The sequence below is a fragment of the Electrophorus electricus genome, chromosome 5 (assembly GCF_041902795.1).
Source record: "Electrophorus electricus isolate QZ-2024a chromosome 5, ASM4190279v1, whole genome shotgun sequence".
NCBI lineage: Eukaryota > Metazoa > Chordata > Actinopteri > Gymnotiformes > Gymnotidae > Electrophorus > Electrophorus electricus.
The window spans coordinates 3,529,912-3,555,669 of record NC_137501.1 but is presented as its reverse complement, the minus strand read 5'-3'; the positions used below and the strand labels follow the sequence as shown (position 1 = coordinate 3,555,669).

Here is a 25,758-nt window from a genome sequence, read left to right as displayed (position 1 = left end):
ACCATGTCAGTAAGGAAACAGATGTTCTTGAATTAATTCTTCCATTAGAACTTCATGTACAGTTTACCTCCACACTGCCAGACAAAACGACACATAAACACCCAGTCAGCTGCAGACATGTAACAACAATCATGTCTAAATTGTAAAATAGTAGTATGGAATCCTAGCTCATGTCAGGCTTTAAAAAACCCTCTGAGGTAGAAAACAAACTGGTAGTAAAGCACTTAAGTCTGCAGCTAGAAAGTAGTTGAATGATGTGGTTCTGAGATGCATGTGCATATTTATTCCTTCTTGTCACTACCTGTATAATCTACTGACAGTCAAAACATCTCTAAGTGGTCAGTGTGCTCTAATATTTCAAGGTAAGCAGAAAGGTAATTAATAAGTCTGGAATTTCGCTTTGTGATCATCTTTATTAAAATGAGATTTTGTCCCATTTGTACAACTCCAGTGATTGTTCTCTGAGAGAATTCCAGTTTAAAATGCAAGGATTCCAGTTTTATGTAAGAAAAGAGACATTGCCGTAAAACTCTAATATCTAATAGCAAACCACAGAACTATCATTCACTTCTCACAAACAGACCTTCCACATACCGATGAGGCACTTAAGGATTTCATGACAGTATTTAAAAAGCAAATAAAGCAATTAGACCTTTTTCATCACTGAGGTAGAAACTTGGTTAAAAATAAATAAAATAAAAATATATATATTTCACACTATGAGGATTCAGAAAGGCACTTTAAATGGTCTATCCATCTCATCTATTAAATATTGCCTTTTAACGGACGTAATAAGAATATATCTTGGTTGTTCTCTCACATTTATCAAGGGAATCTATGTGGAACATGTTTTGAATTATAAAGCACATTTCACAAGCACAGTAGGAGTTTGAAACAAGTACAAAACAAACACACACCTTTAGGCTCTTGTAAAATAAATAAAACCTCCTTTTCAACTAGACTGCAATCAGTGTCAACGTTTTCTTTTCCTCAAGTTTCTCCTCGAGACATTGAATAAGGACAGGGTCGACCTTGGGATCAAATTTGTTTGCAAACCAGTGGCCATACTCCAACAACCACCGGAGCTCCGCAGCACCATAGATGCAAACACTGCGCATGTGCATTCCAGTACAGGGGGGATACAGAGACTCTTCCAGGTAGTTCCATTTCACCAGCCGGGTCTTACTCTCCAGGTCGGTGACGTCAGGTGCAGAGCGGGAAATTTCTCCGGGCACCCCAGGGACTCGTGCTAGTGTAGCCCAGAAGTGCTCGTCTGGAGAGTATGTGTCGGCTGACCACTCAAGGAAGTCTTTCACCAGACGGCTAGTCTGTACGTAGTGGACAAAATCATGGGAGAGTACGAAGTAGGCACTTCCAATGAACATCTCAATGCCATGCGGAGGAGGGATTTTGGTATGTGTAGTCCTGACAGGTAATCTCTGGTATTCGTATGGGACCTCCTGCAGTTCATACTGGAAGCTGAAGCGCTGTTTCTTAAGGTCACTTGGTCGGCTCGTCTCCAGCATGTTCGCCCCATTTAACTTCTTCAGCTCCCCCACCAGTTCATAGTTGGACTTGAGTGGGAAGTCTTGCCCGCACAGATTAATGGCATATTTCCATTTGACCTTTGAACTCATTAAGTCTGATAGGCAATTGAGATCTGCACTGAGTCTTGTGATGTGTGCATACTGCACTGACTCCAGTTTGGAGGCGACGATTATGTTTGGGAAACACTTGGCCAGGTTTTCCACTGCTGCGATGAAAGGTCTGGAGGATTTCTGATCATAATGAATGCAGTATATATTGTGTGGTGCATAGATGGCTCTAATAATCCTTTCTACCATGGGCATGTTTTTATGCACCACTAAAGAGTAGGCCAGTGGAAAGTCTCGCTCCTCTTCGGTCACCACAATGTCGTTGTAACCCCTTGCCTTGGTGTATTTTGGACAATTTTCAGTGAAGGACACAATGCTCTCATCATCCAAATCCACAATGTCTCGACGCCTTATCTCCAAAGACTTGCCGATTTCCACTGGTTCCAGATGATAAATAGCTGTGCAGTCAATAGCATCATTGTTAGCCTGAGCTCTGGATGATCTCACTGTAAGTCCATGGGGTTCAATGTAGAATTTGTTTCTCTCTGAAATCTTTACATAGATGAGCTTCAGAGCACACACAGTGAAAAATAATGCAAAAAATGGGTAGAACTTGTATCTCTGCTTAAGCAAACCAACACATCTCCTTTTCATTCTGCGTGGGAAAAATAAAATAAATGAATTGTGGCACATCTAGTCATATCTATTTTCATCCTTTGCCTAAAGACAATTTCATTTGCTTTAAGGACTCTTTCATGTTTTGGTACACAACTTGGGCAAAGCAATTCATTGTGCAGGCATTAATAAAAAAAATCCACATTGTCATTTGTATAGGCTCCACATGCCTGGTCTGCTAATGTGTTTCGCCAATAAACACCTTGGTTTCATATTTCCTATACACAACATGCTTCCTTCATCACTGAGGTCAGATATCAGTGTTAAACGGCAACACCCGCCCCGTCTTTAAAGTCTTACGCAGCGCACGTAAAGCAGATACGAAGCCTACCTTGCACTTTTAGAAGTGTCACCTTTTTACCACGTGCCATCAAAATCTCGGACCTGTTCGAAGAATAAGTCGCATAAACACGAAAATGCAATCGTGCTCATTTACGTTTGCTCTACCTAAACACATTCTATATTGTTACTCTATCCAGGAGTGAAAGTATAATCACCAAAGCGTTAGTGTAATACAATGCTACAATAGCAACTATTATTTTTAGACTTTAAAGTAAAAACCAAGAACTGATTAATTAAGAACTAATTCGTTAGATGAATTAGAGCGAAAAACAAAAAATCCCTTAAAACATAACAAGTACATTTTGACCCAAACAGAAACTAAATTCATGTTCTTACGCACTTACATTTAAGACGCCGCTTGTTTTAAAACAAGTTTACATAGATTACGGTCACATATCTTGAGAACTTCTCCCTTTCGCCTGCGTTTGAGATTCCGAAGACTCAGGAGAACAAGATTATCTGAACGTGTTGAACGGCGGGCGTGGCAGAGCCAATGCTCAGACAAGCAATTACAGGGCTACCTAAAATAAAGCCCGCCCACCAGAATAGGCGCTGTTCTGCGACCAGTACACGGCCAAACCTACTGAACCGACTAGAAGTCTGAATACTGGACGACAGAACCCAAGAGAAACATTAATTTACATTTACTGGCAGTCATGACAATAATATAATGAGGACCATCTTTGAACAAGTGGCTTAAATTACACCTAAACCCCTAAAACCTCTTAACAATTCGGTAATAAATACAACAGAACACAACATAATTGTAATTAACATGTAATTAACACAACAGAAATAATTTTGTGAATCTGCCAGGTGCATATTATCACAGGAATTCAAAACCCCAAATAACATCAAAGTGCCTTAAATCACCCAGTCTTCACTGTGTATGAATAAATCCCAGTATCTGTCCATCATGTAACAAGGCAGGAACTCCTCATCACTGACCAGGTGCACGGTGTAGATGTCCATGAAAGATTTATTTGCTTCTGCCAAGAAAAAATGTCAGTATTACCATTAATTGTCAAGTCAATTTTTAGAAGTTTTTAGGTTTTGGGGTATATCTAATTATTTACCTTTCACTGATAAATGTATGCTTACATACCCACTGCCATTTTTCACTTTTTTAAATGAAATGTCAAGCAGGCTGCTCAAAATAACACCTTTTTTTCCCACCCAGTGTTATTAGAAGCTTCATTCTGATACTAATTTTGGTTCCTGTTGTGAAGGCAGCGATGAAGATTTGCAGAGGGAAAACAACTTCTAACCACAGTATACAGTACCTTCTAAGCTCCCAGCCACCTCCCCCTCTGGTGAATATCCTGTACACGTGGGTTTCGACACATGTTCTTGCAGTTGCCGGGGTCCTTTATGAACATTCAATCCAGCAGTTGCAGTGTAATCCCACAGTGACCTTGACTGATACATTATCTGTCAAAATGCGGGTGGTTTTGAGTGAGTCATGTTTCACACCATCAGCTAGACCAAGGGCACTCAATCTGATGATAATTTCTTAAGTGATCGGTATGCTATGCTAGTCTTAGTAATCAAGACAAATTAGTCTTTGCTGACAGCAACTCTGACAGCAAAGCATGGTACAGGAGACAGTATTTTAACACCTTTACTGTGCAATCCACATTCTCAATAAACTATCAGTGAAGCAACTAAGGCCTTTTGAACCTGATACTATTAGAAACTTGCGTTTTTTGTGTGTATTACACTGACATAAATGGACATTATTACAAAGGCCTAGAACAATCTAGCTGTAGTTTGAACATTTCCGTTCAGGACCCTGACCTTTTGCCAAGCAAAAGCTGTGGAGACAGGGCCGCTCTTTCCCAGAACACTGCTGACCCACTCCTCTGGAAGGAGGAAGAGCTTGCCACTGGCATCTTTGATGGAGCCATCTTGTAAGACAGAGGCCTTATGGCATGATCCCTGATATAGAACACAAAGTATAACAGCCTTATTCTAAATATGTAAGCAATTAAGGTGTGTTTAAGGTGTCACTAAAGTCAATTTGCTGCCAGTGGGAATCAGAACAATAATAAAAATAAAACAAGGAAGACATTATTTGGGAATTCCCTCAGCACTAAAAATTGCATTACCATTAGTGTTAGCTCAAAGGTACTCTCTCCTGGCTGAACAACGTTACTGATCAGACTGCTCAAAGTGCGGCCATCGTTGGCAGTTACCACCCATTCTGACTGTACACGAGGATGAGCTGTATTTGAGATAACACTCAGACTTTCAGTAACTGCGCCTGTCCGAGCAGTCTGGGAAAGAGTGGTACTTGTATTTGACTCTTGTAGAGGAAGTGTCGAATGCTGCTTTGACTTCCTTTTCTTGCCCGTTTCGGCCCGTTCATGAGCAAACTTTGTTGCCCTTTTAGTTGTGCTGGTGGTTTTCTGGACCTTTACCTGTTGCTGTGCTGAACATGCAAAAGTCAATTCCGGTGTTACATTCACAGGTGTTTCACAACTTTCCATGACAAGACTTTCTATGATATCATTACTATCAATCACCAATGATCCAGTCTGATGAGCTGGGAGTGGTGCTGTTTTTTTAAGGCCATTCCTATAGGAGTGACCTGAAATGGGAGCAACCGCATGAGTGGTGCTCACAGAGTTTTTGGTGGTACTGTCTTGAAGCACAGTTTCTGCTTTTTTGTGATATGACTCATCGACTCCTCCTGTACATTTAATAAGTTCTGACTGCTTTTTTGGCTCAGAGACAAGTAAACGTGTCCCTGTGGGAACGTGAGTAGAGTAACTATGTTCACATATAATGTTTCTTTCATCACAGTCAATGCAAGACTGTCTATACTGAGTAGTATTCAGTGCTGAAGTTCCCATGGAGCACATCAGGGCAGAACAAGCTTGTCCAGGAACAGTGAGAGACTGGGCTGGTTGTTGATCTTTGAACATTTTCACTTTATGCTTAAGTTCATTCTGCTTCTGCAGAACAACAAGTAAGTTTTTCTGACGAGATGCGAGATCCATTAGGAATTCTCTTAGCTTGCCCTGACGAAAAGATTCAGTCGCTATCCTGCAATTGAAATCAGACATGCTAATGAAATCCTGTTTCTTTACTTAATGGCACACTTCATGACATAATTATTACCAAATGTAAGGTGAAGACAACTAAATTTACCTAAACATATTTTAATTACCATTCCTGAATTTATGTATATAACAAATAAGCACTCACCTGTACGTCTCAGCTAAGTCATTCTTCTCTGCTTGTTGTTTGATAAGCACTTCTTTCAGCAAATTCTGCATTTCTGATAAGGCATCAGTAAATCTGTCTGCGTCCAGTACAATAAGGAGTCTTTACTTGATCAAGCCAAACAGGTCTACTACTAATTATCATATATAAAGGCATAAACATTCACATTGTAAAGCTTTTTAAGTGGGGATTTTAGACTGGCAATAATAAACAATAAGGATATTCAGTCAACTTGCACTGCCAGACACACCAATTAGTAGTTGCTTGTATGTGCACAGAATGCTTTCAATAGAAGGAGAAAAATACCACAGTCTTCAGGATCTCTTAGCTCCCAGACTGACAGCTCTGCCTGCTTCTGTTCCACTTCTTTAAGTGTTAACTTTATGGTTTGAGACTGCCCTGCCTCAAACTAGATATTATTTTAAAATGATGAAATGCTTAAATCATTAGCATGTGTATAATATCAAGAAATGTTACCTTCTGAACCACAAAAGGCAGTGTTACTGACTTGGAAAGAGTTTGCTTTACAACTAGCATTGCCTCCTCGGGTATTTCTCATGGGTCTTTTCATGTCGTCTTCACAGCAGAAGCAGGCAGAAGGTGGTCTGCGAACTTGGTTGTCTGAAAAAGTTATTTAGACGTTAAAATTTGTGTCAAATTCACGAGGAACCGATGATCAGCACTTAAGAATGTTTTTCATTGTACCTCTCAGTCGCTTATGTTTAAAGCAACCTTGCTGCATTTGCTCACAGGTCAGAGCTTCAGACCCTGGCTTGGAAGGTTCGGTTGGCTGTTCAGGTGGAAGAGGTCCTTTAAAGGTTGGGAGCAGCTCTTTGATGTTTTTGTGGCCTGCAAGGTCTAACGCACTTTGACCAAGTGCATTCTTATCATGAGGGTTTGAGCCATACTGAAGAAGAAGCTTAGCCACCTGTACATGAACATAACAACAGCTTTACGAACCTTTACGTATGGTCAACTTAAAAGACAAGTCCCACTGGAAAATATGTCTCCATAAGAACAGAGACTAGCTCAAGCTGAAAACTCTTGTAAAACATTAGGCAATCACCCTACTTTTTATAACTTTTTCAAAGGTTTTGTTCTAAAATACAAGTAAGTCTAAACTATAAATCTAAAAAATGGAAATATGCACTCTATTAAAAAATGGAAATATGCACTCTACTAATTCAAAAATTTAGCACAAATTTTCCAGTTATATAATAATAATAATAAAATAAATAAATAAAAAACTTGTTTACCTCGTACTGACCAGAGGAAATGGCATCCTGTAGAGGGGTGAGTCCATCCAATCCCCTGCTGGTGACATCTGCTCCTGCACTCAAGAGTTGCTCCACCACATTCACAGAGCCTGCAGCACTGGCTTCATGTAAGGCTGTCCATCCTGACCACAACACATGAGTTATTACCATAAGTACAGGCATTATAACGAGTCTTAACTGATTAATTAATACTAATACTAAACACGTGTAGATTGCTTTATACTGTGGGTCAGATATATTAGCTAACCTGCATTGTCTGAAACATTGACATCGATGCCAGCTTCAATAAGGGTTTTGTCTAGCAGCAAGTCTCCTTTTTTGCATGCCTTTTTTGCATTCCTTTTTTGCATGCCTCCCAGTCCTTTTCTCTTGTGGAGGCTTTTCTGGGACACCTTTAAAGCTGGTTTTGCGGCTACTTGCAAAAAGGTTAAAGGTGTTACAATACCTGCAGCCAACCATTGTGCAACAGCATATTTTTTGCTTATGTAAACTAATATGTGTAATAAAACACTCCCAACTGTACCATGCAAAAACAAGCAAATTTTAAAAAACAGTTTCAGGAGAAACTATCTGAAAACTATATGAAATCACCTGCATTAAGCATATCAACACTGCAGACTTGCTTGCTGAGCTTATGGGTGCATGGCTTGTTCTGTACTTTTCCTGCCTTTGTCTTTTTTTTGTGTTGATTCACAGTATTAGTGTATGAAACCTGTACATTTTCAGCTATCTGATGATCATCTTGTCCTTCTCTCTCTGTACCTTGAATGCTGTCTATTTCTGAAATTAAACACAAGGGATCCAGTGCCAAGTCTCTCGGTCTGACAAGGATCTCTGTGTGTAGTGGGTCCACTGTGTCCTCCGGTGGCTTTCTACTGTTACAGCTGCCAGGAGTTTTGTATGAGTCATGCTGCTCACCATATCTTTGTCCATCCAAAGTGTTGAGTGCTGGAGAAGCAAACAGGCCTTTCTGGATGGCCACATCCTCTTTAACAATGCCACAAGTCTTTTGCAGTTCTAGCTCTTCAACAACTGTGCAGTCTGAATCTGCACTTTCTGCTTCATTTTCTATATGAGCGTTATTTTTGGCACATGCCACCAACGTTTGAGTCCTGAATTGTGTTTCTCTATTGTCCTCCTTTTGCTGTATTTGTTTAATGGGTATGCCTGATTTGCCACTCTGTGAAGGTTCATGACAATGTAGTTTTGCAAAGGTCAACACATTCAAGGTGGTGTCCTTTTCAGAGGTTGACATTGTTTCTCGGTTTACGAAACTATTCAGTGTGTCTGTGCTGGTTTCTCTGGAAAAGCAGCTCAGTGGCAAAGATTTTTGCTTTTCTTGGTTTTGGTCAAAATTTGGCTGGACTATGACCGATTTGCTTGCTGTGTGACTACTTGAATCCATTATTTGAAGCTGCTCGCTGGTTGTTTTTAACTGCCCTAAGAGGCCTTCTCTTTCTGGGGGCTCCGGACTGCACGCGAGTCTCTGGTCATGAACTACACCAATTAGCAGAGATGGTGATTCGGTGTCATTTGATTCCAAGGATTCCTCCACATGTAGAGGCATGTGTGTCACTGCTCCTAATGGTTGCACACTAATATCCAGCAAAGTCCCATCTACGTGTGACCCAACAGTTTCATTTAGGCAGGGTGTGGCTATTGAAATACTGCACTCCTCATCGAAGTGACCTTGTGAATGTAAGGCACATGCATTTTCAGAAAAAGCACCTCTTTGGCAAACAGCAGGACCTGAATCATGGCCATCCTGATCTACATTATTGTTCAGTGGAAAGGCAGGACAATCTGATCCTCCTTTGGTCACACTGCCATGTCCAGTGTCAGGCAGGGAGACACAGTGCAGGTCAAAGTTGAGAAAGTAATCTAAAAAGTTATTTTCCTGGCTTGCCATTGTGAGCCATCTCATCTTTTTTTTTGTCACTGTGGAATTACTGTCATGCATAGTTTCATGAGCATCACCAGCACCATCCGAAACCCTCTTGGCTACTTTGTCAGAGCTCCATGAGTCTTTACACGGACTTGGATTAGTTTTATCAGCATCTGAAATCCCGCTCTGAAATAAACATGTAAATGACCAAACTACATCCAAAGCTCGTACTGTAATAAAAACTATTAGAAAACAAAACAACTGGACAGTCTTAAGGTCATATTAGCATGTCATGACATTATCACAGGGCAGCACTCACCCGAAATAAATGATACGTCTCATTAAGGGTGTCTGCTCTTTCCTTCACGGTTTCTCCAAGTACTCCTAAAAATAACGAATATGTTCAAATAAACGAAAATTTATCAAAATAAAACATATTCAGTTTTAATGATTTTTAATCAAAACAGAGTTCAGGTTTGACCCATGGGAATCTTTACAAACAGCTTCCAAAAAAGTCAGGATTAAACGTAATCCTTTTTATTTATATTTAGTGAAAATGAATGAAATCACTAAAATGACAATAAATATTTTTACAAAGGCATCTGAGGTACATCAGATAACAGAAAATAAAAATAAAAATACAGAAACAACTGATGTACTGAACATTTGGAATATATATGTTATAATGCAGTGCTACCAATGGCAACTAAAGCTCCATCATGCCACACTGCCACTAGAACAGATCCTTGAACTTCTATCAGAATATATATTATCAAGATTATTATTACAAAGCAAACATAACCTCTTCATGTAGGTAACATTGTCAACTCCTCATTTTGTAAATTGATTAACGTGAAATGAATAACACTAAATCTAAATATTAGAAATCATACATCAACATAAACGAGACAAACATTTCTAAAACAAGTATTAGTGTTCGTTCATTAACATAAGCATATACACCCAAGAGAAGCAACTCCATTTTTGCAGTATTGTATCAGCAAATCCATTTCTACAAATGCAGACATTTACATATACCTATGTTTGAAAACAGCATGGAAAGTATTAGTCTAAGGTGTATCATTCGCCACTGTCATTCGAACTAAGCATGGCTGCAGAGAATTCCTGAGTGGCACCTAGAGCCCAGTGCTCAGGTGATGATGAATGAGTCCCTGTATAATCCACAGTGACATCACTCTCAGCATCACTGTCTGTGCAACATAAGGTGGCTGATCCCAGGGTCTCCTGGTCCTGAACCAGTAAGTAGCCATGAATATCGGAGTCCATTGCTTGCTGCCTTAGTGGGGGCATAGACTGAGCTGATGGCTTCACTGAGAAATGAGGAGAGATGACACCTCTGTTCAGATTCAGTTACCTGAATCTGGACTGTAAAGTTAACATGTTTTTTGTTTTTTGTTTTTTTAAATGATATTTTATAATTAAGGACAGGTGATACTATTGATCAACAAGCTTGTACATTACCAGGCAGCAAGTCTGTGTATTTCTCATTAAACAGAAAGCCTAATACAATTCACATTGTATATTATTACCATAAAAAAGATGAAAGTTGGTAGATATTTAATGTCCACATAATAAATATTCTATGGGCCATATTTTGTTCCCCAGTCCCCCATTGTATAGGTGTACCTTTAGGCGAGGCTGTGGATGAGTCATGTGCCTTCGTTGTGCCCCCTGTGTCTGGATCGACCTGAGTTTCAGTTTCACTGGACTGCAGTTTGGTTCCTGCTTCACCTCCAGGAGAAGCCTGCCTCACCCTCTGTGAGGCAGAGAAAACATCCCATGAGAACAACCCTGCTGCTAGGGTTCAAAGCAGCAGGACACTTATGGATGGCAAGTGCTGACCTGAACTCTGACATATGTGGTGGTGTTATGTCACAGTCTGGTAGAACAAGACTGTGACATATAGATGTGTCATAGATGCCTAGTCACTATCAGATATAGATGTTTAGATACTACCAGTCACTTAATGATGTGAAACACAAGAGAAATGCTATCAGTAAGGTGCTCCCTATCTCACCTTTTGTGTTTCGCACTTCATCAAAAAGGGAAGAGGTGCAGAGAGCAGAGTAGATGTGTAAAAGTCCAAAATGTAAACAATCTGTTATGGATGTGTATCACCCAGTTGTTCTCCCCAACTAATTCCTCCTGCTGGCTTGAGCCAATTATCAAAGTCAGGATATTTTATCTCTGACCCGTAATTATCTACCGCTGAAAGGAAACTAGCTTCTGTTGAAATTACTGCCATTACAGTACTAGCTTTAAGGGGTTTTTTTTGTTTTTAGGCTGAAGATTATCAGTTAGTTATGGAGTCGCAGATGTGAGGTTTGTTGAACGTTAAGTGTTACTTACTCTACTTTCCGCAAAAGAAGTGGTACTGGACACACTCTGAGCTGTTATAACATATACAAAGATTTTTAAATTCAAAATATAAAAAATGTAAAAGTAAGCCTCTTCATTGGTTTAAAATACATTTTTATCATAGAAAGACGTTATCTTCAAAACATGTATACCTGATGAAAGGTTTCTTTTTGTCTTTGGCACATATTTTCTAAGTAGATTTTGTATAGTTGTGTCTTCACTAAGGTCTATGGCAGTGTCTCCGTTCTCATTCTTCAGCAGTGGGTCAGCGCCATGTTTCAACAGCAGATCTATAATCTGGAGTCACAACCACTATATGTGATTTAAAAAAAAAGAGAAACACAGGGGAAAGGTAGCAGAAGTACACAGAGAAAGAACACACAATAAAAAATACATGCACCTTAAAATGACCAAGTACTACAGCATCATGTAAGGGAGTGACTCCTTCATGGCCCAAGGGGTCGATTTGAGCTCCTGCTTTAAGTAGAGTTTCAGCAATAGCATAACGGTTGCTTAGAACTGCCTCATGAAGAGGAGACCAACCTGAAATACATTTTGTCAGAGTCAACAATTTGCATCTGTGGGTGACTGGGTGTGGAGGCTTTCCCACCTCAACCATTTTATGAACAAACCAGGATCAGTGAATCTGTAATCCTTTTAATTAAGGGGATACTCCAATGTACCTGCATTGTCCACCCGGTTGACACAAGCACCCACTTTAATCATGCTTCTTACAGACTGAAGGTCTCCCTTCATCACAGCTACATGGAGTAGTGTCTCTCCAAATCGGTTTCGTCTGTGAATGTCATTTATTCTCAGTACCTTCCCTGTTTTTGGATTTTTAATAGCTATTCCACAGAACCCTAAAAGAGCATATAAGCATCATATAAGATTTATATAATTAATATTATCTCATTCATTATCTTCAGTTTTCATCTAAAATATAAAGTTGTAGAAATGTATTGCCTATTTTTGTTCAACTAAAAGCTTTTGCTGCTTTGGATCACTTTTCATGTGCACATGCCTGGTCTGCGGTAGTGCCCAGATATTGATCTTTGCTGACTCCTTGTGGACGAATGTGGTATGACAACATGCTTCACGACATCCATTTTTTCAGGGGATCCACCTTTATCACTTGGCCCCAGTAGCCTAACCCTAAAAGATGATTAAAGATTGTGGGTAAAATAGCAATAAATTGTTTAATGCAACATTGTTCTGACAATATATCAAAACACTTGCTAGGCAAAACTACTGTGATTTATCTGAGGTCTTATACTGTTATTTATCTGTGAAACCTGACTAACCTGCTTTTAACATTGCTATCTTTGTCCTTTATGACATTTGACTTTTCTCTTTGTTGTTCTTCTCTGGATGTCTGACTATGAGCCTTTACACTTGCTCTCATTGACCGCCTAAGATGATTCATGTTTTGTGTACTGCACCCACTCTGTGACAACGTCAAATGTTCTGGAGATTCAGCAGGCTTTGTTTTAGGACTGGCATGAGGCTGACTGTCCTTCATACACACTGCTTTTGTTTTTATAAAATTCACAGTGTCTGTATGGGTTCCCATTCCCTGTCCCACACTCTCTGTGAATGACAATTGGCACAAATAATAAACGGCAACAAAACAAGACATTATAGATATTGCAGCAATACTTATAAATAGTCACTAGGTGGATTCAATTGTACAGAAGTTAACATAGTATTTCAATAGTTCAGTTGTACAGAAGTTAACAGAGTAGTCTATTTTTGCAGTAAAATAGTAAAAATTGTATTGGCAGTCATCATAGATTTTCTTAGCCTGTTTTCCACTGAATTTCAGACTGAATGGTTCTGAGTATGAATAGTTTTCAGACTGAATGGTTCTGAGTATGAACAGTAACTGTTTCGGTCGTGTTTCCACATGAACATAGTTCAGCACATTACAAACTGTGCTAAGTCACAATCGTGTGGGTGGGAATCTTGTAGTTTTCTCTCTTGTCCCCAGTGTTCTCCATGTAAATATGTAGGGAATGTATAACAAAATACTAAAAACAGCCCAAACAACTCCAAATTATCCAAGACACTGAACACCGGAACGCTCTGCCACTGCCTTAGTAACTGATGGTAAAAGAGGCTTTTATTACATACTAAGCTACCTTTCAAGCGTTCCATCTTCACTGGTATCTCAACATCATTTCTAACAGCATCATTCTGGCTTCTAAAGATAAAGCAGTACATTTGCACACGTCAACACTGAATACATCTTTTGCCATGTACAGATACTGTTATCTGCAAATATAAAGGCTATTTACAATTATAAGACTACAAACCTCATAGAATTATTCAGTGGCTTGTCATCAGTCTATATAGATAATGACACAAGAATTAAAACATTACAAGGAAGACTTGGCTTGTCTAATTATTCTAAAGGACACAAGTGTATAGATATTATCAACCAGATCTCAAAAGTGTTTAGCTGACATCCACGATAATACAAGAAAACCTAGTGATCTTTTGTCCGTTTTAGTTATTTGGAAAATAGATTAACTCTACTTGGTTGTTCTCAAGCGCTCTCCTCTCCACTTGGTGCACCAAAAGACCAATCTGGGGTGATACGTCTGCCAAACGAATGTTTGAACAAGTATTAAAACTTCGGTCATCCAAAGCTATCCATTTATGTATAACAAGCCAACCGTAAAACTACACAAGATTACAATCTCCTATCTTGTGAAGGACTAACCTAGCTATCGTCAACCTCACTAAAACAAGATCGCTCACTATAACCGAAATCTTAATGTTTTGGTCAACTTACCATTGAGGTAAGAGGACTGCGGGCTATTGTGAAGAGAGGCAGATGAAAACTGTCCGGCTGTTGTCACCATCCTCAACCTGGGTAAGTGAACGTTAAATATGCTAACTTATCTAAGTAGTTTAAACCATAGAAAGTCAACTACGTACCAACAAATCATTTAAATTTAACACTTTGTGTTAATAATATAAACCTTATTTATAAAAATATATAGTTTTTAAAAATGTATTAAACAATACATTTGTCGCTACACTGCTAACTAGTTAGCTAACTACTACTACTAAAACAGTCCACAATGCAATTATTAGCTAACTAGCTAGCTAGCCAAACCATTTCCTTACATACCTTTTCAAGTAAAAATTTTCGTCTACTTCTTCATTCTCTGATTCTGTTAAAACTGCTTCCTCTTGAGAAATACTCACTTCCATCGTTAGGTATTTATTTTGCTATCTATATGACTGTTTTAATAGCTATTAATAGCGTTAACTGAGTTTTATCATGGCTCTCATTCAGCTCCTACGCAACTTTTTGCTCGCGCAACGGTTTATTCAAATAATATTAAAATAATATTTAAAATAAGATCTGATTGGTAGACAGATTTGCAACTGTGTTCTCATTGGAGCAGTTCTTCCTGCTGATTGTTCTTTGGTGTTTTTCTCTCTCTCTCTCTCTCTCTCTCTCTCTCTCTCTCTCTCTCTCTCTCTCTCTCTCTCTCTCTCTCTCTCTCCCTCATCCCGGAGGGTGTGTGTGTGTGTGTGTACTGACACACACATCCATATACACCCACACGTCCTCTGGGCGGTCGTGTCCTCTACCAGAGGCCTGGGGGTGTGAAGGTCCTGTGTAGAATCTTAGCTGTTCCCAGGACTGCACTCTTCTGGACCAAGATCTCGGATGTTGTTTGTGGGATCTGTTGGACCCATTCCCGCAGGTGGGGGTTATAGCCCTTAGTGCTCCATAGGAACCACAGTTGCCTTCACCTTCCACATCTTTTCTAGCTCTTCTTTCAGCCCTTGGTATTTCTCAAGCTTTTCATATTCCTTGTTTCTGATGTTGCTATCACTTGCAACCGCCACATCTATCACTACGGCTCTCCTCTGCTGTTTATCCACCGCTACTATGTTCGGTTGGTTAGCCATTACCATCTTGTCTGTCTGTATCTGAAAGTCCAACAGGAGTTAGCATAGTCATTTTCCACCTTCTCTAGGGGTGTATCACACTAAGACCTTGGAACTTCCTGCCCGTAATTAGCAAAGATGTTTCTGTATACTATGCCAGCAACTTGGTTATAGCGTTTCCTGTATGCTCTGTCAGCTAGCATCTTGCATCCAACTTTTATGTGCTGGATTGTCTCTGGGGTATTTTTGCACAGCTTGCATCTGGGATCCTGCCTGGTGCAGTAGATCCCAGCCTCTATTGATCTCGTAGTCAGGGCTTGTTCCTGTGCTGCTATGACAAGTACATCTGTGCTGTCTTTCAACGCAGCCTTTTCTAGCCATTGGTAGGATTTCCCCATATCATCCACTTCCACTCTTTGCCAGTGGTACATAACTTGCAGGGGTTTGTCCTCCCATTAGGGGTCTCTGCTCCTCCTCATTTTCATCCTCCTCAGGTTTCTGCTGTCTGAGTTACTCACTAAGCACTTGATTACTTGGGATAGTCATCTTGGTGTACTCCTGGATCTTGTTTCTTTCATCGTGGATAGTGGCTCTGATGAGCACTAATCCTTGGCCCCACTTCTTCCACTTAGAGTATAGCCCCAAATGCTGGATTTGGGATGAAACCCAGTGTTCCAAATTATTGAAATTCTGATGCTGTAGACTTTCTTGACAAAAAAAATACACGTGTTTAGATCTCTATCATATGTTAGATTTACATAACTTATATTAGAATATGTATTTACATCACTACAGTAAATCATTAAAAAAACATAAATTGAGAAAAATAAATCCTAAAAATATCTTTTGCATTCCCATGTTGACAGCAGTGTAATACTGACAATAGACGACATTCCCCCATGTCAAAACCCTCTTGCACGCATTTTCACTCTCGCTCTCACGTGCATTTCCAGTCGCTCACACGAACTTTCACTCATTCGTTCTCGTGTGCATTTCCAGTCTCTCGCGTCTACATGTGACCGACTATGATGTGCTATTCCGAGTAGCCTACATTTTCTGCTAGGCCGACTACATTATGTATAAGACATGATCTGTACTACATGGGGACCTAGATACAGGATACAAAAATTGCATAAAGCGTGCACGAGCCAAATACATAGACACATACACATATATTGTTGCAACACTGAGGGTGCATGAATGATAACGTGTTTTCACGTTTCATTTTGGTGTTCAGCACAAAAATGTTTAATGCATTAACAAGCAGTAGAGGTAGTCTAAATGACTTTTGAAAACAGGCGAGTCTGCCTGTTATGTTTGACAGTTCTGCATACCAGAAAGAGACATACCACTGCATCATGAACGTACAAAGATACATCTGTCATAGTTGAGGAGTGTGTATGGCCTGATATCATAGCCCATGGACCCAAAATTCGGTAGCAGTCTATTGTCGTGATTGTATTTCATTGTAATAATTATATTTCGACGAGGCATATATTTAAATGGATGTAGTTGTGCGTTGATTACATTTGAATGTGGGTTGTATTCAGTGCCGAATTCGGCATATAATGTAGTATACTGTTTTTCTGTAAAGAGGTAAAATGACGTACAAACAATATAATAGAGGCTTTGCTTTTCATTCTGGCATTTATTCTGTATGTTGCTTTCGAAAAAAATAATACAATTTTGTATTGCATCGCGTTTTTTTCATTGTCGTGATTGCATTGCAATTGGCACGAATTCCTCCATAGCACAGCACGTGACATTCAAAGCATGGTGAGATCGCGCGACTTTAGCGGGGAAACACCTCCCACACCTGCGAGGGCGTGGTTTGTGACGTCACTCGCACAGTCCGTAAATTTGATTGGCTGCGGGACCGAATGACGCAGCGCCATGCCATCGCTCCACAATCGCAAGAGGATGTCGGCAAGAGATCGGGGGTTCAGCATCGGGCTGCTCATTCTGACGCAAGATTATGGCCTCATCTTCTGGGGTTTATTGCTTTTTAAAGCAGCACTAACAAAACGTGTTAACCGAATTCAGCATCTTTTAATTTATGCCTTCTAGAAATATCCAAAAGTCGACGTGACAGCGCAGCCGACGCCTGTGATTTCGTTAGAATTCTTTCATCCGTTCGGAAACCGGTGAGTACTAAACCTGTACCCCTCCGATTTACTGCTCTTTTTTATTTTGGAGATTCTCTGTCAACCCTGTTTGACTGATCACAGTAAAAGACAAGGGCCGATTTGGCATCATCGTCTGAATCATGAATAGCGTCACTACCTGAACTTGGACATCTTGTTATCAAGCCGGCGCAGGCCACTCTGAAGAGCGAAATTACTGCCAATTACCGCACGACACAGATATTTAAGACAGCGTGAAAATGTTAGCTGTGCACCGTTTTAGCAAAATGATATGCCAGTCTGTCATCAGGTAAGCTCCTGTGCGATTTTAAAGACGGGAATCCTTGTCCATAGACAAGTCTATAATGCGGGTCTGTGTTTCGTCTGGCTTAGTTTGCGCAGAAGTGACGAGGGAGTCTACAATGACTCATCCGAGCTCAGTGGCTTAATTTGATTTAAGTCGTCAGTGACAAATGTCTTTAGAAAATAGAACAAAAATCATTAGGTTACAAAAAGCAGTTGAACATTTTATTTATTTGCTTCGCATATTTCACAAGGCATTTATTATAGAATCAGCGTTGTTATTTAAACGAGACTTATTCTTAATTTGTTCGTGTTATACAACACATAATAATAAACGCAGAGTAAATGTGTAAGTACGTTTATATTAACTTAGGTTTTTCTTCGCTTTTTTCATCAACTGTAACATATTTTAGCTACGTTCTGACGTTATGTTCATGTTTACTGAAAGTTGGTTAAATCGTTATAATCTTGTCTGACCAGATTACCTCTTTCACTCCCACCTTACTTTCTTCTGTTTCTCCTTTCCAACCTTTACACGCTCCCAAGTTGTGACCAGACATCTGACGGACCAGAATGCTGATCAGGCTTTTCCGTATCCATGGTCTGTTTGTGGCCTCCCACCCATGGGAGGTGATTGTGACCACCGTGACCCTCACCATCTGTATGATGTCCATGAACATGTTCACAGGCAATAACCAGATTTGTGGCTGGAACTTTGACTGCCCCAAGTCTGAGGAGGTGCGTTGTACTACAGAAATAAGCTCCGTGTAGCATTTGTTTTAGATTGGTTGTTAAGTTCTCTTTTTCCTCTTTGCTCTTGTACACAGCAAGTCCTCAGCAGTGACATCATCATTCTGACAATCACAAGATGCATAGCAGTTGTATACATTTATTTCCAGTTCCAAAACCTTCGCCAGCTTGGGTCAAAATACATATTGGGTAAGATTTAGTTGTTTTTTTATACATTTATATAAATGTATTCCAAAGCAACACTCAAAATGTGTCCACTTCAAAAGTCATATCAGTTTTTTTAAAACATTTTTTTCCAGGTATTGCCGGACTTTTCACCATCTTCTCCAGTTTTGTTTTCAGCACGGTTGTTATTCATTTCTTGGATAAAGAACTAACAGGTCTAAAGTAAGTGAACTGCTGGAGTTTTGTCTTGTTGATTCCAGTTCACAGCCTGTCTCGTGCTACACCGCGACGCTGTCCCGCAGTAACATGTTCTGTTTGTCTACAGCGAGGCCTTGCCTTTCTTCCTGCTACTGGTTGATCTTTCCAAAGCATGTGCGCTGGCCAAATATGCACTGAGTTCAAACTCACAGGTACCTGGCATCATAGATTTGTACTTCTAGTCCACATTTCAATAAATTCAAAAATAATTTGCTACAGTAACATTGTAAATTAGAGAATTTAACAGTAGGCATAATGATTTGAAAGATTTTGATTTGGACATGTTAACTTGTCTTTTTAATACTTTAGGATGAGGTGAGAGAAAACATTGCTAAAGGAATGGCAGTCCTGGGTCCAACATTTACTCTGGATGCCCTGGTGGAGTGTCTAGTAATTGGTGTGGGGACTATGTCAGGTACTTATCCCTCCATATTGCAATAAGTTTCACATTCATACTGTGCATTCGCACTTACAGTGAGCCCAAACACAAACCTGTGCCATTCCTGATCTAATCATAGGTGTTCGCCAGCTTGAGATCATGTGCTGCTTTGGATGCATGTCTGTCCTGGCCAACTACTTTGTCTTCATGACTTTCTTCCCAGCCTGTGTGTCATTAGTGCTCGAGGTAAGTGAAATTGCTTGAACTAAAGGTATAATTTGTTTGCGTATAGTTTTGTTTGTGTTGGAGGACCCAATAGTCTAAAATGGTACCACATTTCTTTCGACAAACAGTTGTCCAGGGAGAGCAGAGAGGGACATCCTATCTGGCAGCTGAGTCATTTTGCCCGTGTACTTGAGGAAGAGGAGGACAACAAGCCCAACCCAGTGACTCAGCGAGTCAAGATGATCATGGTACAAACGCGCTGACTTCAAAATGTACCACCACCAACCTGCTACAATCGTATTACCCGAGGACGTGCTTTAAGTGGTGTTTTTTCCTCTCTTTTGCAGTCTCTTGGCCTGGTGATGGTCCATGCTCATAGCCGGTGGATTGCTGACCCTGCCTCCCCCAAAGGAACACTGGACGAGGCTGACGTGGACAGAAATCTGAACACCTATGCCCCCAAAAGGATTGAACCTGATATGCTCCTATGGCACTTCTACCTGTCCAGGTGAGCACCCTCGAGAGTATCCAAAATCCTGAGCCTGAGTAATACACAGATTCTGCCCTGTTTCACTGTCTATTCTTTAGTATGTTGTTAATAATAGTTATATGATACATGATATGTGATTCATAGGATGATCTGCCTGGATGTGGAACAAGTTATCACTCTGGGTCTCGCTCTCTTCCTGACTGTGAAGTACATCTTCTTCGAGCAAGTGGAGATAGAGTCCACATTGTCTCTCAGAGTCCCCAACCCCAGCTCCATGCTCAGGCAAAGGCGGTCCCCTGATGACTGTTGTAGGAAAGAGGTGGCCCCCCAACCCTGCGAGGGGGAGAAGCCAACCAATCCCCTTGCTGTCATCACCAAAGAAGAACGAGGTAGAGGCACTCCTCACTTACCCAGCTTGGCATCTGTTTATGGATTTGCTCATGCCAGAAGCCAGAAATGACTGCAATTAGAAGCTACTGAAAAATGTCATCCCCTTTTTCTGGTAGATTTAGTGATCAGGCCCCTGTCCACCGTAACTGAAGCAGCTCCTAAAAGCTTGTTTGTGGTGGGAGAGGAGGAAAACCCGGGACATGCTGATCTCACCGAGCCCCTGCCCACCATTCCCTCCACGCCCAGGCCAGTGGACGAGTGCCTGGCGATTTTGAGAGACTCTGCGGTGAGAACATCTGATCATTTATTCCTCAAACAGCCCGCCTGCAGCCTCTACCGTGCTGCGTGCCATTCCACTTCTCTAAAGATGGTGTTGGCTCATTTCTTTTTTTAAAGCTAAGCTCCAGGAGAGCTTCCAGTGTTGGTGAAGCTTGTGGCTACTTTTACCTTGATGATGACCCCTATAATCCCTAATGAGCCGGTCCACTTTACTTGCTTGCTTAACTCTTAACCAGAGTTTGACGTGAGAATGGATTGTGAACCCATCTACCTCCAAGAATTGAATTACTTTACGTGAAATGTACTGTGTGAGCTATGTGCAAGCTCATTGTTTGTAAGTGTGTGAGGTTGTGCTTGAACAAGGAAAAGAGTATGCATGAAAATAATGTTGTGCAACTCAACAGATGGGAGCTCACTACCTCAGTGATTCCGAGGTTATTGTATTGGTGAATGCCAGACATATTCCTGGCTACAAGCTGGAGGCTGTAATGGAGACTCCTGAGAGAGGGGTTACGATCCGCAGAAAGATGTTGTGCACAAAACTCCCCAACCCGTCTTCATTCACCTGCCTTCCCTACAAAGACTATGACTACTCTCAGGTACAGCAGGCAAAAACCTTTAAAAGAAACAACTCTGCTCTCAAACCTGGTCACTTTTATTCTTAAACGTTATGGTATTATTATAGCTAGGAACCCATTTCAGTTACCTGTTTATATTGGTTGTCCATTTTCTAGGTCTTGGGAACTTGCTGCGAGAATGTGATTGGTTACATGCCAATTCCAGTGGGCGTGGCAGGGCCTCTGCTGTTGGATGAAAAGGAATTTCAAGTCCCCATGGCAACAACTGAGGGCTGTCTGGTGGCAAGCACCAACAGAGGCTGCAGAGCCGTTTCTGTAGGCCACATCACTGATTTCCTATTCTCAAAACAGGCCGAGCTAATTAGTTCTCAGACACAGAGAAAACCTCTTGGTATTTAAGATCAATGGCCACAAATCCAAAATATTTAAACAACTCCCCGTGTACAACACTGACTGGCTGTGCTCTGCCCATTCCTCCGGTAGCTGGGTGGTGGAGTCAGCAGCAGGGTCTTGGCTGATGGGATGACTCGCGGGCCTGTGGTTCGGCTGCCCTCTGCCTGCCAGGCCGCTGAAGTCAAGGCCTGGCTGGACAGCCCAGAGGGCTTCAAGTGCATCAAGGAGTCCTTTGACCGCACCAGCAGGTAAGCAAAAAAAATAACCCTGACTGTTGTTTAATCACGAATAAGAACATCGACTATATTGGCTAAACTGTAGTCTGTCTTACATATTAGAGGAGTCATACAGTTTGGCTAAATACAAGACTACTACATTTTTTAAAACATCAACGCCAAAAATAATCCAGACAGTTTTTTAAAACTTTGTGATTTTACCTTTTTTGATCTAAGGTTTCTATTAAACATTTGGGATAAAAGAGTCCAAAGGGTGCTTGTGGCGTGTAGATATTTAAGTCATGTGACCTTCCAGCACAGTGTGAGAGACGCTTATGCATTGCAGTCACGTGTGTCTGCAGGAAGTTCACGCTTTGTATTCTGTTATCTTTGGTCATGTTTACAGTTCTGTAGCTCACACCTGAACAAAATATACTGCACCATATACATTTTTACTTTGCTTTTGCATTTACATATATGCAAATCTATGTAGGTACTGAGGTGTAAGTGTAGCTGCTAAATTACTGATGCAGAAACCTAAAACACCTAGCCTGTGTTACACACACATGCAGGGTGTTGCAACCTCTCCTGTGATACATTTTCTTTTCTTTTGTTGCCGTTATCGTAGGTTTGCTCGTTTGGACAAGCTCCTTATCGGTCTTGCTTCACGAAATCTGTACATTCGCTTTCAGTCCAGAACTGGAGATGCCATGGGTATGAATATGATTTCAAAGGTAAGACACTGTGCAGATGCGCAGAAAATAATGACTATTGACTGGTTTCCGTTTATTGAGCTGACGTTATACCATTATTACCCTCTCTGTGGGCAGGGCACAGAACAGGCCCTGACTAGACTTAAAGAAGAATTCCCAGATCTGCAGGTCCTGGCAGTCAGTGGGAACTACTGCACTGACAAAAAACCAGCTGCCATTAACTGGATTGAGGGGAGGGGCAAGTCTGTGGTGTGTGAAGCCACCATACCTGCCAAGATTGTCAAAGAGGTATAGTTCTTCAGGTTATTTGAAGCTGTGTTTAATACAGGGTCCACATACTGAGTATTAAACAGTGGACCGTCTTGAGGACAGTTTCATAATGGTCCGAAACTCTCAACTACTGTAGGTTTTGAAGACAACTACAGAAGCTCTGGTGGATGTAAACATCAGTAAGAACCTGGTGGGCTCTGCCATGGCAGGGAGTATCGGGGGCTACAATGCTCATGCAGCCAACATAGTGGCCGCCATTTATATCGCCTGTGGACAGGTATGAGGTGTTAAACAGTGTTAAACGCAAGTTTAGAGAGTGCTAGAGGAAATGTGATTAAAATGAAGTGAAAGTAACCAAGAGCATTATTGCTGCAGGACCCTGCTCAGACTGTGGGCAGCTCCAACTGCATCACCTTGATGGAAGAATCAGGCTCCACGGGAGAGGATCTGTACATCAGCTGCACCATGCCCTCTATTGAGCTGGGCACTGTAGGAGGAGGAACCAACCTGACACCTCAGCAAGCCTGTCTGCAGGTACCTCCTAAATATCATGTCACTCTCCGCCGGTCTCTTAGACAGACTGGCCAGTCCCTGAAGATGTTAAATAAAACGGGAACATGGCCATTGTTGAAGAGAGGATGTAAACGGTGACTTGCATTTGTTATGATGCTCTCAGATGCTAGGCGTGCAGGGTGCCAGTGATGTATGCCCGGGCGAGAATGCCCGGCAGCTTGCAAGGGTGGTATGTGCTACTGTGCTGGCAGGGGAGGTGTCACTCATGGCTGCTTTAGCTGCTGGACACCTGGTCAAAAGCCACATAACACACAACAGGTGAATAGATATCACTGGTATTATCTCATACTATTGATATTATTATTATTATTATTATTATTATTATTATTACTCTTATTATTGCATTTTATGGAACCCTCATCTGAAAATGATCCAATTGCAAGCTGAATGCATCCTGTTAATCTTATTGTTCCAGGTCAAAATTAAATTTACAGGAAGTATCGGGAACGTGCACAAAGAAAGCGTCTTGAAACTGCACCAAATGCTGGGGAAGGAGCAAGGGGTTCACTGGGGGAAATACAACCAATTTAAAAGGGATGGACAGCAAGCCTTTGGGCAAATCTCGATATACTGACAAGTGTCAGATGGACGGTGGTACTGAATATTCTTGTTTGCCGCACAAGTGCACAGCTTGCAATATCGATTGCGGAATGCCCCTTCTGAAATATCTCTCAAAGACTACTGAAGTCAGACTATACAATATTATACTGTGTACTGTTCTTACATTTGTATTTTGCATATCTCGCAACAGATGCTGTTTCTACTGTCAGAGCTTATTGACTGACTGCATACAGATCATCATTTATTTTTACTCCCTATTCAGTGGGGGAAATGAAGGTGTATTTTTATAGCATGGCAGTTTGATGGAATGAGGATTAAGCAGGACCAATGTGAATGGGGAGCTAAACATTTGGTAATTGAACAACTCCTGCATTGATAATCATGATGTATGTGCACGTTTTCCTCAAGGGAAGACAGTAAAGGCACAACTATTTCACAAAGATGCTAAAGTAGTCTAAAGGACCTGAAAGACAGCATTTGCTCCAGGTGCTTCTGTGTGCACTCAGGTATTGGAGCACTGTGCATGTACAATTGCATCCTCTGCTTGTCACACATGGAGAATTTAGCACTTACTGGTTTTGCTTCTTGTAACAGCAGATGGGAAGGATGCTAACTAGCTATGTTTTTTCTAAGGGAAGGTACTGTTTGTACAACAAAACAGCAAAAGGAATGGCTTTGTATAATTTTTTTTGTAATTATAATTAAGGGAATTGGTCATTCATACTGCATTCTGCTTTGTGTGTTTTGATATGTATACCTTAGCACTCTTCAGAAGTTAAACGCAAATTTTAATGTCCAAAAACCTAGATGACCATGAAAAGCTCAGAGTTGTGAAAGTCAAAGTTGATGTTTCAAAGCAAGCGATGTGGTATATAATTCACAGCCCATGCAGCTTATGTCAATAAACCCATACGAACATGTTCAGGGAAATTTAAGAGCTGAAGCTTCATTCCAACAAATACAGCAGAGTAGGAAGAAACATTAGGATACTGCAACTATCTAGCAGTGACAATGTCAGCAGAGACACTTGCCTCATCAGAGCTCACCCTGCATCACATGTCATCAGAGCAGTGACGGCTGATTGGCTGAGCATCGCTAAAGCTCCTGGTAGACCCTCAAAAAGGATGTAGAGTGCTTCACACACACACACACACACACACACACACACTCTGATTCTTATCTGATTCACTTTCTCACTTCTGTTGGATATCATTTCTATTGCCAGCATATCAAAGCACCACTGGCTGATATTCAATTGCTTTCTCAGTTAGCTGCCATCAAATGCAAAGGCCACACTAAAAACTCTTGATCTGGTCTCCCATGGCAACACAGGTGCAGACTCTGGTGCCAAGGCTTCAATCCCCTCCCCTGCACTCTCCTCTTTACCTCATCTTCTCCCCTATACCATGCAGGGGCAGTTGAGGGCACGAGGGGATGATACCAGGTGATTATGCTCTGTAAAAACACCTGGTAGGCACCACAGTCTATCCACTTTACCCTGACATTGTGTTCAAGCTGTATGGTCCATTTCCACAGCATGCAACCCCCCCACCAAAAAAAAACAAACTCAAGCACACATCGGTGAGTTCCCTGCCTAAGCAAATGTATTTTTTTGAAGTAATCAATTATGTTACAGATTTGCATAGACATTTACAGCATTTAGCTAACACCTTTATCCAAAATGACTTACAATTATGACTGAGTACAACTTGAGCAATTGAGGGTTAAGGGTCTTGCTCAGGGGCCCAACAGTGGCAACTTGGCAGTGGTGGGGCTTGAACCAGCAACCATCCAATCATA

General features: G+C 41.0%; 3 protein-coding genes across 14 annotated transcripts; 1 reads left to right on the top strand and 2 right to left on the bottom strand.

Moving 5' to 3' along the window:
- Positions 1-425: 425 nt before the first annotated feature.
- gcnt4a (glucosaminyl (N-acetyl) transferase 4a) lies at positions 426-3,466 on the bottom strand. 3 transcript variants are annotated; one of them, XM_027006257.3, is made up of 3 exons: positions 2,957-3,466; positions 2,602-2,654; positions 426-2,250 (listed from the first exon to the last, which is right to left on the bottom strand). In XM_027006257.3, exon 3 carries the CDS (start codon positions 2,247-2,249, stop codon positions 957-959), a length of 1,293 nt encoding a protein of 430 aa, XP_026862058.1. In that variant the 5' UTR covers position 2,250; positions 2,602-2,654; positions 2,957-3,466; the 3' UTR covers positions 426-956. The 3 variants fall into 3 exon arrangements, with proteins under 3 accessions (XP_026862058.1, XP_081571150.1, XP_081571151.1); XM_081715024.1 differs by having other exon boundaries at positions 2,602-3,466; XM_081715025.1 differs by lacking the exon at positions 2,602-2,654.
- Positions 3,467-4,967: 1,501 nt separating this feature from the next.
- Positions 4,968-14,817, bottom strand: ankrd31 (ankyrin repeat domain 31). Of its 10 annotated transcripts, none has more exons than XR_014123962.1 (19): positions 14,521-14,817; positions 14,179-14,255; positions 13,920-13,984; positions 13,697-13,728; positions 13,523-13,584; positions 12,686-12,971; positions 12,406-12,536; positions 12,065-12,244; positions 11,782-11,924; positions 11,534-11,678; positions 11,373-11,413; positions 10,650-10,779; positions 9,322-9,386; positions 7,709-9,188; positions 7,365-7,529; positions 7,097-7,239; positions 6,546-6,768; positions 5,823-6,461; positions 4,968-5,660 (listed from the first exon to the last, which is right to left on the bottom strand). XR_014123962.1 is itself a non-coding variant. In XM_081715023.1 (17 exons), exons 1-17 carry the CDS (start codon positions 14,601-14,603, stop codon positions 6,761-6,763), a joined length of 3,225 nt encoding a protein of 1,074 aa, XP_081571149.1. In that variant the 5' UTR covers positions 14,604-14,817; the 3' UTR covers positions 6,679-6,760. The 10 variants fall into 10 exon arrangements, 2 of the variants coding, with proteins under 2 accessions (XP_081571149.1, XP_026862094.3); XR_014123964.1 differs by having other exon boundaries at positions 8,036-9,188; positions 14,521-14,815; XR_014123963.1 differs by lacking the exon at positions 14,179-14,255 and having other exon boundaries at positions 14,521-14,657.
- A 2,390-nt stretch (positions 14,818-17,207) lies between these two features.
- hmgcra (3-hydroxy-3-methylglutaryl-CoA reductase a) lies at positions 17,208-24,878 on the top strand. Its single transcript, XM_027006206.3, has 20 exons — positions 17,208-17,437; positions 18,266-18,457; positions 18,547-18,658; positions 18,769-18,856; positions 18,960-19,044; positions 19,202-19,307; positions 19,411-19,517; positions 19,625-19,744; positions 19,844-20,004; positions 20,131-20,375; positions 20,493-20,662; positions 21,060-21,254; positions 21,390-21,548; positions 21,717-21,874; positions 22,470-22,575; positions 22,672-22,842; positions 22,961-23,101; positions 23,200-23,358; positions 23,501-23,655; positions 23,813-24,878. The coding sequence occupies exons 2-20, from the start codon at positions 18,293-18,295 to the stop codon at positions 23,865-23,867; spliced, it is 2,658 nt and encodes an 885-aa protein (XP_026862007.3). The 5' UTR covers positions 17,208-17,437; positions 18,266-18,292; the 3' UTR covers positions 23,868-24,878.
- Positions 24,879-25,758: the final 880 nt, after the last annotated feature.